Raw genomic sequence first — 12,466 nt, 5'->3', positions numbered from 1 at the left:
GAGGTCGCCGGTTCGAATCTCGCGCCATGCAAACTTTTTTTTTTTTTTAGTATTTGTTTTTTGTAATTCATATATATATATATATATATATATATATATATATATATATATATATATAATTCCCAGCAATCAGTTGCAACAATTATGCATATAATAAGTTGTTGAAAGTCGTTTGTCGTGGAAAAACTGGCGACTTCGAACATCATTATGTTTTCCGCAAACAAAGTTGTATTTCACAAATGTTATTAATTGTTTTCATAATGTTAACCACGAATAGTTAACGGAAGACGTAGAAACGATATTCCGAAACGAATACGTATAGCGTAAGTCAAACGTTCGAATTAGAATAGAAACCCCACGAACACAAATTTGCTGTGGCAGGTATGAAATATAAACTCCGTTACTCGCTCGTTACACTTGAAGGACAGATGTTGAATGGGCCGAAAAGAGCCGCCGCATAACAGCGTAGTATCCTGCTAACTTCGAAAGAAGGTAGATGCGGTCCCTAGCGCAACTTATAACATTGTCGAAAATCAGTGCGGACAGGAGAGCTTTGGTACACCCTGTTAAAAAAAAACGGAAAAATGGAGGCGGTACAATTGGAGAGCGATCCGCCTTCACCAACATGCATAAGCAATTCATATATATATATATATATATATATATATATATATATATATATATATATATATTTGAATTACAAAAAACTAATAATTAAAAAAAAAGGGTTGCACGGCGCGAGATTCGATCCGGTGACCTTCAGATTACGAACCCGAGCGCTTACCGCTGCGCCACGACGCTGTAGAAAATTATTAATCGTAGAGAGTATTTCACCGCAACGGTTTCTTTTAACTGTCGATTTTCTCGACAACGGCTGAGAAGTGCATCTTGGTGCTTTGCCACATTACACCTCTGGCCATGAGCTTTTATTATGCGCAGTATGAATCGAATCTGAATTTCACAATTGGCGGCCTCCCCTTGTGAGTCACAGTGCTGTACCCGTCGTTTCACCATATCCCACGCATTTTCGATTGGCGACAAGTCTGGTGCTTGGCGATCCAGAGCAAAAGGCTGACATCCTCTGACACCAAGAAGTCACACGTTCGTATAGCAACATGTACTCGTGCACTGTAATGCTGAAAAATGGCGTCTGGGACGTTGTGTATAAGGGGTATGGCTATGGGTCGCTGGATGCCATTCACGTAGGTCACGGTGGTCACAGTGCCCTGAACACATACCAATTGTGAGTTATACTTGTAGCCAGTACCATTCCACACCATAAGGTCTTGATTTGGTGCTGTATGTCTTGTGTCAATGACGCCACTCTCCTGTCTGCGGTGAACCATAATGCGACCATCATTTTCAAACAAACATAAAGTGGGTTCGTCCGAAAACACTATATGATGTCATTCCTGCCCCCAGCGATGTCGTTCCATACGCCATTGCCGTTCATCGTCTTTCTGCACTTTCGTCAAAGGTAGGCAGAGGAGCGGACGACGCGCTTGTAACATATGCCGTAATGAACGGCGACGGCTTCTACCCCAGAGAGTGCACGATGTTTTGCACTGTTACACTGTTGCGACAGAGCCGAGGAGGACGCAGATTTGTCCTGAAATGCCATTCGGATGAGGTGTCGACCTTCGCGAGTGGTGGTATGGGTGGTGTGACCTGACCTATCTCGTGTTGTTCTGAGGCCTTCTGTGAGCCATTCTGCACACACCCGTCGCACTGCCGGAACACTTCGTCCCACACGAGCAGCAGTTTCCCAGATGGATGTATCACATTCTCTCATGTCAGTAATACGCCTTCTTTCAAACTCACTGATTTGATGGTATGGTTCGCGCATGCGCCTGCGAGGCTTCTTGCACGCCTGCTCAAGTCACGCTGACGCTGACGTCGACGCTGTACTGACGGGCCTTATTCTTGGCCCGAGGATGGTGGAGTTCTAGCTTGTTACAGCCTTGCCTCCTGTTCCTTGCTGGGTGTGTCATGGTGTTTCCTGTCTTGATGATCTGTCCTGGCGCGGTTTGTCGATGACTCCTTGCTGCCGGCATGCGAACATGCTAGCGGTGTACTTTGTGCTTTTGGGTTTTCTTCCCCTCGCGCGTGACTTGTTGAATTGCTGCCTAGAGCTCTGCTGTCAGCTGCCTCTCGCCGTCGCGAACCTTCTTCCTCAGCCGCACGACTGCGTCTTCCAGTCACACTGATCCGTTACCTTCGATTTACAGCGACAGCGAGAGCCACAGGAACGTCTTGGCGGTAGGTAATGTTGCACCTCGATATTGATGTTGACCTTGCACCCGCGGGCCGACGTGGTTCAAATGCTAATCGTTTCTGTAGAACATACTGATGTCCATGTTCTGTGAATATGGACGTGCTATCTCGAGTCGTTCAAGGTTTTTTTTTTTCTGAACATGAGTCTAGTTTCCATGATAAAGTATATCTTATACTCTTTCCTGCTTAGTTAGTTAGTTACATTTTCCGTAGATCGTTTTAACGATTCTTTTATGGAAATGATCCGGAAAGAATCAGCTTACAAGACATGCACACATGATTAGTTTTAACATATCATTATTTTTAGTTCTACTTAACAATCACATCTTCATTACTGGCTTCTACATGTGGAGTAGAAATTAATCAGTGGAATAGAAGTTCTTCAGGGGAAATGATTTGAAATTAGATTTAAAACTTGCTCCGCTAGCTGTCAGATATTTTCTTGGGCAATCGCTCAAAAATTTTTGTTCCTGCAAGTTGAACTCCTTTCTGAGCCATTGCCAGTTTTAACAAAGATTGATAAGGGTACTTTCTCCTCTGGTGTTGCAGGCGTGGACATCAGTATTGTGATGGATTATTTATGACAAATTTAACGAGCGAATATATGTATTGTGAGAGTGCAGTTAAAACGCCTAGCTCCGTGAGTGAATACCACGTTTTAATCTTACTGCTCGCTTTTGTGAAATCTATGTATTCCCTCTAAGTGATGAGTTACCCCACAAAATTATTTTGTAATCCTGTATTGAAAGTAAATTTGGAAAATATGTTAGGAGTTTGATATCAGCAATTATACAAGCAGCAAAAGTAACTGAAATTGTTTGAGAAGCTCAGTAATATGCTTCTTCCACTTCAATTTTCCATCAGTATGTACAACCAAAAATTTGGAGCATTCTACATGACTTACTCACTCCTGCTCATGTGCTGCATCATTTATTGATATGGCCCTGTTTGTTGTACAGAACTGAATATAGTGTGTTCTTCCAAAAGTTAGGGAGAGTCCTTTGCCAGAGAACAATTTAATAACTCTTTGGTAAATGTTATTTACCAACTCTTCTGCTGCTTTCCCTCTAATGGGATTGATTATAATACTAGTATCACCTGCAAAAAGTTTCAGTTTTGCTTGTTGAATGTCAAGTGGATGGCCACTCACATTTATAAGGAACAAGAGCGGACCCAACATTAAACCCTGAGGGACTTCCTTTGTGATTTTATTTTTTTTTCCCCAAGTCAATAAAAGTTTTAGCCTTTCTGACATTATCTGAATCATTCACCACAGTGTTTTGCATTCTGTTTGTTAAACATGAGCAACCCCTTACACACTGTGGTTACACAGTGTACCAGAAATATCACTTCCTCTTTTTCATTCTATATCCCACCTATTAAATTTGCAAAGTTATACAAGACGACAGTCATGTGTACAACTCTTCATGGATCAAATATTAAATAATGTCACTATTGTGATCATTACACGACATGTATGCTGGAGAAAAAATTATTTTTCTTGTTGCACTGCATGCTGCTGGAGGTTTTTTAAATTCCTGAGATGCTTTCATAATGACTAGAAAAATTAGTAGCAAACTCTGCCGTTCGTCATTCAGTATTATGTGCGTACTATCATTTAGAGTAGTTATGGGTCACACAGTCTGATAAGCAATGCAAGAATCGTTCAGAAGAAAATTTGTTTTAAAGGGGTCCCATTCTTCTTATTATTCGTCTCCGTTCTTTGTCACTCAGACTTGTTTGACCATAGTGGAAGTGCCTACGCCACCTAACCACTACTTCATGATGTTATGGTCCATACTTCCTGTTCACTTCCATAGGCTCAGAATGGATTGTTGCATCGTTGCTCCCCTAAAAATACAAAAAATGTGTTATCGTGCGATACTCCACTTTATCCATGTGCTGTGCCATTCCGCACTGGCCCTCCAGCGGCGTGCTGCGGTACTTTGGTGCGGGGATTTCAGTGTGTGATACGACTGCATATATGAACCGGCAAAAAAACAAAATTTTAATTAGATAAATACATGTTGTCAGATCGCTAATTAAAGCTTCACATCTACCCCTCGTACACCCATACACAAGGAGAAATTGTGCTGAGCATATGAACTTGAATGAGAATAAAACAAACTGAGACAGGGAATTTTAACTATTCTGGCACACTCAACAGGTATACATACCAGCTAACCGATCTTCTTTCAAATTTGTCAACACCGCATCAGTCCTTCGTCTTGATGTTACTTCCTCGTTAGTCATTCTTTCTGCTCCTCATATTTGACCCAATTTAATATTCGGTTCTTCTTTTGAGATCGATACTCAAAATCTATAGTTTGACCCAGATCGTACGACACATTCAGCCTTTATAAAAAAAGGAAAAGTTGAATCTTATTATAAGTTTGTCGAGTACATTGATTCTTTTGTAGGCAGTGTCACTACAATATACCTGGAAACACTTAAATATTTAAAAGATGAAGACAGTACTTTACGTACCTTCAATAGATATCCAACTGTCAAAAAAATTTCCTTAAATGTAATACTCGTTTCCCAAGTTCTGCTGCTGTTGAACGACAATTTTCCTTTTGTGGAATTAAAATGAGGCCGCACAGCCGGAACGTGAAAGAGGAAACATTTGAATAATGGTTGGTGTGAAATAAATGGCGTGTAAAATGTCTCCTAGCAAAAGGTACTTCATTTGAATAGAGGCGTTTTGAAAATACGTATACTGGTGTCCAAAACTAAAACAACAAACCGCTATTTTCACGTTCTGTGTCTAATTCAAGATATAATCTTACAAACTGTCAACACATATCCTTAAGATCCAGTTCTGCACGGAAGGTGACATTCCGGTCAACGGACAACCATGCCATCGATGACGTCAGGGAACGTATCAAACAGGGTAGTGTTTGCCGGGTAGTCCCACGTCCTCAACCGCTGTGTACACAGTCATAGACAGTCCAGTATGTCACAGAGGAGACGCCTATCAGACTCTCTATGCGGTGGAGGGCCATAGGAAGAATGAAAGCAGAACAACCGCAAACTGATATGGCCCGATGGCTTAATGTGAATCGTTCTGTTGCTTCTCGGTTGTGGTGACAGTTTATAGAGACCGAAACTGTATTCCGAAGACCAGGGCAGAGCCGAGCACCTGTGAGAAATAGATAACCGTTATTTGGCTGTAAGGGCACGATGGTGCCGCTTTAGGACTGCACGGCAATTGGCATCTGACCGCGCAGCATCCACTGCAAGTGCTGTATCGAGGCGAACGGTATACAGAAGGCTTCGGCAGAGTAGCCTTTATTGTCGGAGACATGCTGTATTTGTACCTCTGACGTGACTTCACAGAGAGAAGCCCCGATATGGTCTGGAGAGTGGTTCTCGACGAATTCGAATCCGGAGGGAACTTGGAACTCGGTTTCGGGACCCAAACACTGTGTCAAGAGATCTATATCGAAGAGAACCATTAATGGTATGGGTAGGGATTGCGTTAACCACACGAACACCTCTTCACAAAATTATACGGGCGAATAGCCAAGGTTTAACAGCTGTCACGTATCGTAACGAAATCTTGGGACCTCATGTGCAGTTTTTGAGATGTGCTGTGGACCCAGACACCGAATTGATGGACGATAATGCTCGATTTCATAGAGTACAGGTGATTAATGTTTACTTGGAAGATATTGCACCCGTGGCGTGGCCTGCTCCCTCTCCCTTTTTCAATCCTGTCTGGGATGCATTAGGGTGACGGTTTGCATCGCGTCACCATCCACCAACCACTCTCCAAAACTTGCGAGCAGCTCCTCAGGGGGAACGGGTGTTATTACCTCAATTGAGACTGATGGTATCATTCACAGAATGCCCCGTCGTTTTCATGCCCGTATTGCTGCCAGAGTTGGGCACACCCCGTACTGAGCATATTGACCAGCAATCATAATGTGTGCGCAAATCCGTTAAACTGGAAAAAAGGAAAACTTTTTTGTCTACCGCTATGCATGTTGCAGTTGTTTACGTTCTGTATTCTCTACCTTGTTTCTACTTTACCATCAAGTGTTTATACTGTTTTGTGGTAAAACAAACGCAAACTTGCAAAATTCCAATTGTTGCTTTAATTTTGAACAGCAATGTATTTTGCACTTTGTATTTGAATTCTCTTTTTTGAAACCTTTTTTCATCAACATTTGAAATAAATAAATAAGTATTTGCATTTTGAATATAAATACTTTTAATAAACTATTTTGCATATCCCTCTCCATTTCCAACAAGATCCCAAAATCTGTCGCCTACAGAATATGTATGGGAGTAAGTGAGACATCATTTCCGCCCCACTGCCAGTTTCCAGGATACAACAGTTGTGGGCCAGCTTCCCTTATAATAAAAACAACGGCTTTTTAACACCTTCCTCAAGAGAATCAGTGGCTGCGTCCTCAAAGCGATGGTGCAACATCACACTGATACAGTACGTGGATCCATACTGCCAAGTTCTTTGTAAACTTGACTCGACATTGTAATCACTGAAATAACTTCACACACCCTCAGAACCTGTGAAGTTTCATTCCGTTTCATTCACCACTAGGGAGTGCTTCACTTTTGACGTCAGACAGCGTATTTTGAAAATGTCCTGCGTTACGGCAAAAGTCACGCTGCTTCAGATTTGCAGAAAGTAACAACAAAGTAAAGTCAGGACTGGCGTTAACTCTGGCTCTTACAGAACACCCGGGCACACAAAGACCGCAGAAAGCCCACTGCACGATCAAAGGGCGACACTAAACAAATAGAAGCAAAGACCAAACGAAAGCGGCCGCAAAGGGGTCCACCGAAGCTCTCAAAGAGTCAGGCGTTATTCCGTTTGAGTCACTGACAAAGTAAATCCGTTGTGGGCAGACGTGTATACAGGATATGGCCGAAGGGCTATGATAGGCTACTACGTCTGCGTCTCAAAGCACCTGACCGCAAGCTTTAAATAGGCGTAAAGACTCAATCTTCTATTCAGTCCAGGGTAACAGGAGTAATTTGAAATGAATAAGACCATTTTTAATCATTGTCAAAGTATGGATCCCTGAGGTCGAATATTGAAACTGAAATTAGAGAGAAGCTATTTCCTAATGCTGTTAGGGTAATCTTGATTTACCTTACCGTCCATTTTTATTTACGTGTTCTGTGATTCTTGTTTTATTCTTCCTACCTTATCTCCAATTGAGTAATAGACTACTTCACTGAGAATCAACACGCAATGAACAAACAAAAACTGCTAAAGATTGCTGTGGTACGACTCTACATACTAGCTGATTTTGAGAGTGTTTTTTTTTTCCAGTGGGGGAGCGAAAGCGCAAGCTCGTCTAGAACTCATTGGCCTGAATCACATTTTTCGATAGGCTCGTGCAAGTATTGCGAACGCATACAGCTGCACGTTAATACCATCGCTGCAACATTGCAACAACACTAGACATGAAGTTCAGCTGCCAGTGCCGGACACCGGTATAAGGCGTTACCTTTCTGTCGTGACTAAGCGACGTCGTCTTTACTCACGCCCTACTCACTTCAGCCTACTTCCTTCACACTGACGACTGAGCAATAGCGCCACACTGTCTGTAATCAACGCGTTGTCGACAGGATTCAACCCTATCTCCTTTTAACAGCAGTGCGCCACATACGTGCTGTAATGCCATATTTTAATACACTAAATAGCCAAATAAACTGGCACACCTCCCTAAAATCGTGTACGGCCCCGCGAGTACGCAGGACTGACGCAAAAGATGTGGCATGCACTTCTCTAACGTCCACAGTAGTGCTGGAGGAAACTGACACAAAGAATCCTGAAGGGCTATCCATAAATCGGTGTCACGGACTTTGAGGCTGGTCCCGGCGGAGGTTCGAGTCCTCCCTCGGGCATGGGTGTGTGTGTTTCTCCTTAGGATAATTTACGTTAAGTAGTGTGTAAGCTGACGGACTGATGACCTTAGCAGTTAAGTCCTATAAGATTTCACGTACATTTGAACATAAATCCGTAAGAATACGAGGGGGCTGTGATCTCATCCGAACAGCACGTTGCAAGGCATCGCAGATGTGCTAAATAATGTTCGTTTCTGGGATGTTTTGTGGCCAGCGGAACTATTTAAACTCGGAAGAGTATTCCTGGAGCCACTCTGTAGTAATTTTCGACGTGCGAGGCCTCGCATTGTCCTGCTGGAATTGCCCAGTTCTGTCGGAATGCACAATGGACATGAATGGATGCAGGTGATCTAGACGTATCAGAGGTCACATATCACACCAACTGGGCACGCCCCACACCATTACAGACTATCCACCAGCTTGAACAGTCCCCTGCTGACATGCAGGGTTAAATTGATTCATACCCGTACACTTCCATCCACTCGATACAATTCGAAATGAGACTCATCCGACCAGGCAACAAGTTTCCACTCATCAGCAGTCCAGTGTCGGTGTTGACGGGCCCAGGATAGGCGTAAAGCTTTGTGTTGCGGAGTCATAAAGGGTACACGAGTGGGCCTTCGGTTCCGAAAGCCCATATTGATGATGTTCCGTTGAATCTTTCTCTCGCTGATACTTGTTTATAGCCGGGCATTGAAATCTACAACAATTTTCGGAGGGTTGCACTTCTGTCACGTTGATCGATTCTCTTCACTCGTCGTTGTTCCCGTTCTTGTAGGATCTTTTTCCGGTCGCAACAATATCGGAGATTGATGTTTTATCGGATTATTGATAACCACGGTACACTCGTGAAATGGTCGTACGGGAGAATCCCCACTACATCGCTACCTCGGAGATGCTGCGTCGAATCGCTCATGCGCCGACTATAACACCACATTCAGACTCACTTAAATCTTGATAACCTGCCATTGTATCAGCAGCAACCCATGTAACAACTCCGTCAGACACTTGTCTTACATAGGCGTTGCCGACCACAGCGCCGTATTCTGTCTGTTTACGTGTCTCTGTATATGAATACGCATGCCTATACAAGTTTCTTTGACGCTTCGGTGTAAATCACATTTTGAATGTTAATTACTACATTTATTTCTAGTTATTTAGCTTCGTCATATGGCGCTCATTGACTGTTTAGAGTGAGCAGCCATATTCTTTTAGGTGACGAACACCTCTTTTTTTAATTCCTGTGTATATACTAGAAGATCGTTCAAGAGACGAGTCATAATTCACATATGTTCTGATTAAACTCTAGCGGGGATCTCAGATTTTCATCTTCCACAAGAATGGACGTGATCGCACGTTCGCTTGTAAATGCAAAATTTACTGTTGTCAGTGTTTGATTGGGATTGAAAGTTCATTCCGACACAAATTTGAACCAGAGTATTCGAAGGCACAGAATATGATAGAATCAATTCAGTACGCCCTACGGCCTAATCTACAGCTTCTCTTCTGCCGAACAGCTTCTTATGTTCGTACGTACAGCTTTCTTTGCTGGATCGCAAAAGACAAGTAGTGAAGTTCAAATCCCATCTACACACTGTTTCCACTCATCGACTGGATAACGAGTAATGGAGACGTAGTAGTGCTTGTGCCGCATCGAACCGCAGAGCAGTAGTATTGAATGCGTTATAAAAGTTGGGCGCGAGTGGACCCCAGACAGTAGATGACAATCGCGAGTCATAGTCTTCCCAAATCTAGTTGTAAAGTTCCCCAAGAGACATTAGATTACTGATTCAAAGAGTACGACTAATGGAGATGGATTTTATATTACTTAATTTAATACAAGTAGCAATTACAAGTGACTGTTCTTTTCTTATGTACATGGTGGACAAAATAAAAGTGGCCCAAAGAATACGTCATGTACCTTATGACGGGCAACACAACTTACATCGTCGGCATTCCAGTTGCCTGCCAAAAGTTGCGTTACGTATTTTCCTGGACAGCTTTATTTGCTAAACATAATTGTATTAGTAATGGCTTAAGTAGGCAGCCATCAATATTTATACGTCTGTGACACACTTTTGGTAATTAGATACATCTTTACTCCCACTGAAAACAAGCATATACACCTCTTGCAAGACCTGTACGAGCAATGTGTATACCGGCTTTCCAGTGGGAATACTGATGTTCAAAAATGGTTCAAATGGCTCTGAGCACTGTGGGACTTAACATCTATGGTCATCAGTCCCCTAGAACCTAGAACTACTTAAACCTAACTAACCTCAGGACATCACACAACACCCAGTCATCACGAGGCATGAATACTGATGTATCTGGTTATTAAAAGTGCGTTAGTGATGTATAACTTTAATACTGATGTTTGCCTCTTTCAGCAAATATTAAGGCAAGTGCATTTGATAAACCGGAAATTAATACTATAAAACGCCTTTTTCTCCATTACCGTAAGATAGTCAATATAGGAAGAAACTAGTTAGTTTCGAAAGCCATTGATACTATATATAAGTGTCTTTCGTTAAACGTGTTACGCTTATGGAACACCACCTTGCAAAAATATTTCATAACTGGGGTAACCTGGACTGTCATAGAACACTGTTAGCATGAGGTCTGACGACCTTCTTCACATGTATTTCGCCCGGCGCTCGATCCAACGACGTGTCATGGATACAGTTTAACAAATGTGGTACAATTTCTCATTAGTAACAGTTTTAACTACGACATTCAATGACTTAAGTCTTTTCAGTTGTGCTCTGTTTCCAGGCAGCCAACGGAGGAATCGTGATGGTTGCCTTCTACCCACATTTCGTCAGCTGCAGCGAATCTGCATCGCTCCAGGATGTTGCAGGTAAGGCTGTTAATTGGCCACTGTCTAGTCGACAAGTCATTTATTTCCTTCTACGTCACTTGCCTTGAGTGAAGTGCAACACAGTGAACGTATACTTAAGTCGAACACTCAACTCACACAGCATAAATTTTACTCCAGCTTTACCGTAATGACGAGATAATAATGATACAGTCTCTCGTAACGTCATTACTTTATTACTGACGTTCGAAAGTTAGCTTTATAGAGTAACTTCTGACGTACTCGGCATTGGCCAGGTGCCCATTTTACCTATGTTCAATTAGAAACGATGACTAAAACTGAAATGCGTTTTAATGTAATATAGAAAAAATTTCATTTGTCTGTATTCACCTTTGAAATTATGACGCAGTCGTACAAAGAAATATGCATAATGTACAAGTGTATAAGTACAGTAAGCAAATCAGGAGAAATAGTTTCTGCGCGCTGGGCGCAGTAGTTTCGTGTGTCTATAATGCTATTTTGTATACGTCTCTATGGTAACGCCACTTCATAGTTCTATAGACGGCTAATATTTTAATCCGCAGCTGTTTACGGTTCTCAATTAAAAACTGTCAAAAAAGGTGCCAGGTGTCGGTGTGATTTCCTTACGTTAACTCGACTGTAAGAGTATCTCAGTAGGAAAGAATGAATGTATTAAAATTTCATGCATGACGAGCCATTTTTTCACGCTTCTCTGTGTTTATGACGTCATATCTCTTGAATTATGACATGTTGAATGGAATAAACAATCTAATGAGTACACAATAGGAATTGAGAATAAATCGAAGGCAGACGGAACTAATGATAAGTTTCAGAAATGAGAATAGCTAGGATTGATGCTCATGAAGTAGATGAAGATAAGGAGGAATTCTATTACCTAGGCAGCAAAATAGCTAATAACGGAAGGAGCAAGCTGGACATCAGAAACAGACTACCCCTGGCAAAAAGGACATTTATGGGCAAGAGAAATCTACTAGTATCAAATTTAGCCCTTAATTTGAGGAAGAAATTTCTGAGAATGTACGTCTGGAAAAATAGCATTCTATGGTAGTGAAACATGGACTGTGGAAGAAAACGGACCAGAAGAGAATCGAAGCATTTGAGATGTGGTGCAACAGGCGAGAGTTGAAAATTATTGGACTGATAAGAAAAGGAATGCGGAGATTCTGCGCAGAATCGGAGAGGAAAGGAATATATGGAAAACACTGATAACGATATGGGATAGGATGATAGGACATCTGTTAAGGCATCAGGGAATCACATCCATGGTACTAGAGTGAGCTGTAGAGGGCAAAAACTGTAGAGGAAGACTACTCTGAGATGAAGAGGTTGTCACAGGGGAGAAATTCGTGGCGGGTCGCATCAAATCAGAAGACAGATCTCCTAAACTATGCGTGGCACAATGACATAATTTTGTAGATGCATTTAGCGGCATATGTGAATACTTTTTAC

At 42.0% G+C, this 12,466-nt stretch overlaps 1 protein-coding gene across 1 annotated transcript in view; it reads left to right on the top strand.

Moving 5' to 3' along the window:
* The window catches only part of LOC126413267 (dipeptidase 1-like), a 218,110-nt gene that overhangs the window by 162,107 nt on the left and 43,537 nt on the right, over positions 1-12,466 (top strand). Inside the window, exon 7 of the mRNA XM_050083169.1 lies at positions 10,933-11,017. Coding sequence (XP_049939126.1) covers positions 10,933-11,017 — 85 coding nt within the window. The remainder of the gene's footprint in view (positions 1-10,932; positions 11,018-12,466) is intronic.

The sequence above is a fragment of the Schistocerca serialis genome, chromosome 7 (assembly GCF_023864345.2).
Source record: "Schistocerca serialis cubense isolate TAMUIC-IGC-003099 chromosome 7, iqSchSeri2.2, whole genome shotgun sequence".
In the NCBI taxonomy this organism is placed as follows: Eukaryota; Metazoa; Arthropoda; class Insecta; order Orthoptera; family Acrididae; genus Schistocerca; species Schistocerca serialis.
This window is presented reverse-complemented; position numbering and strand designations above follow the sequence as displayed.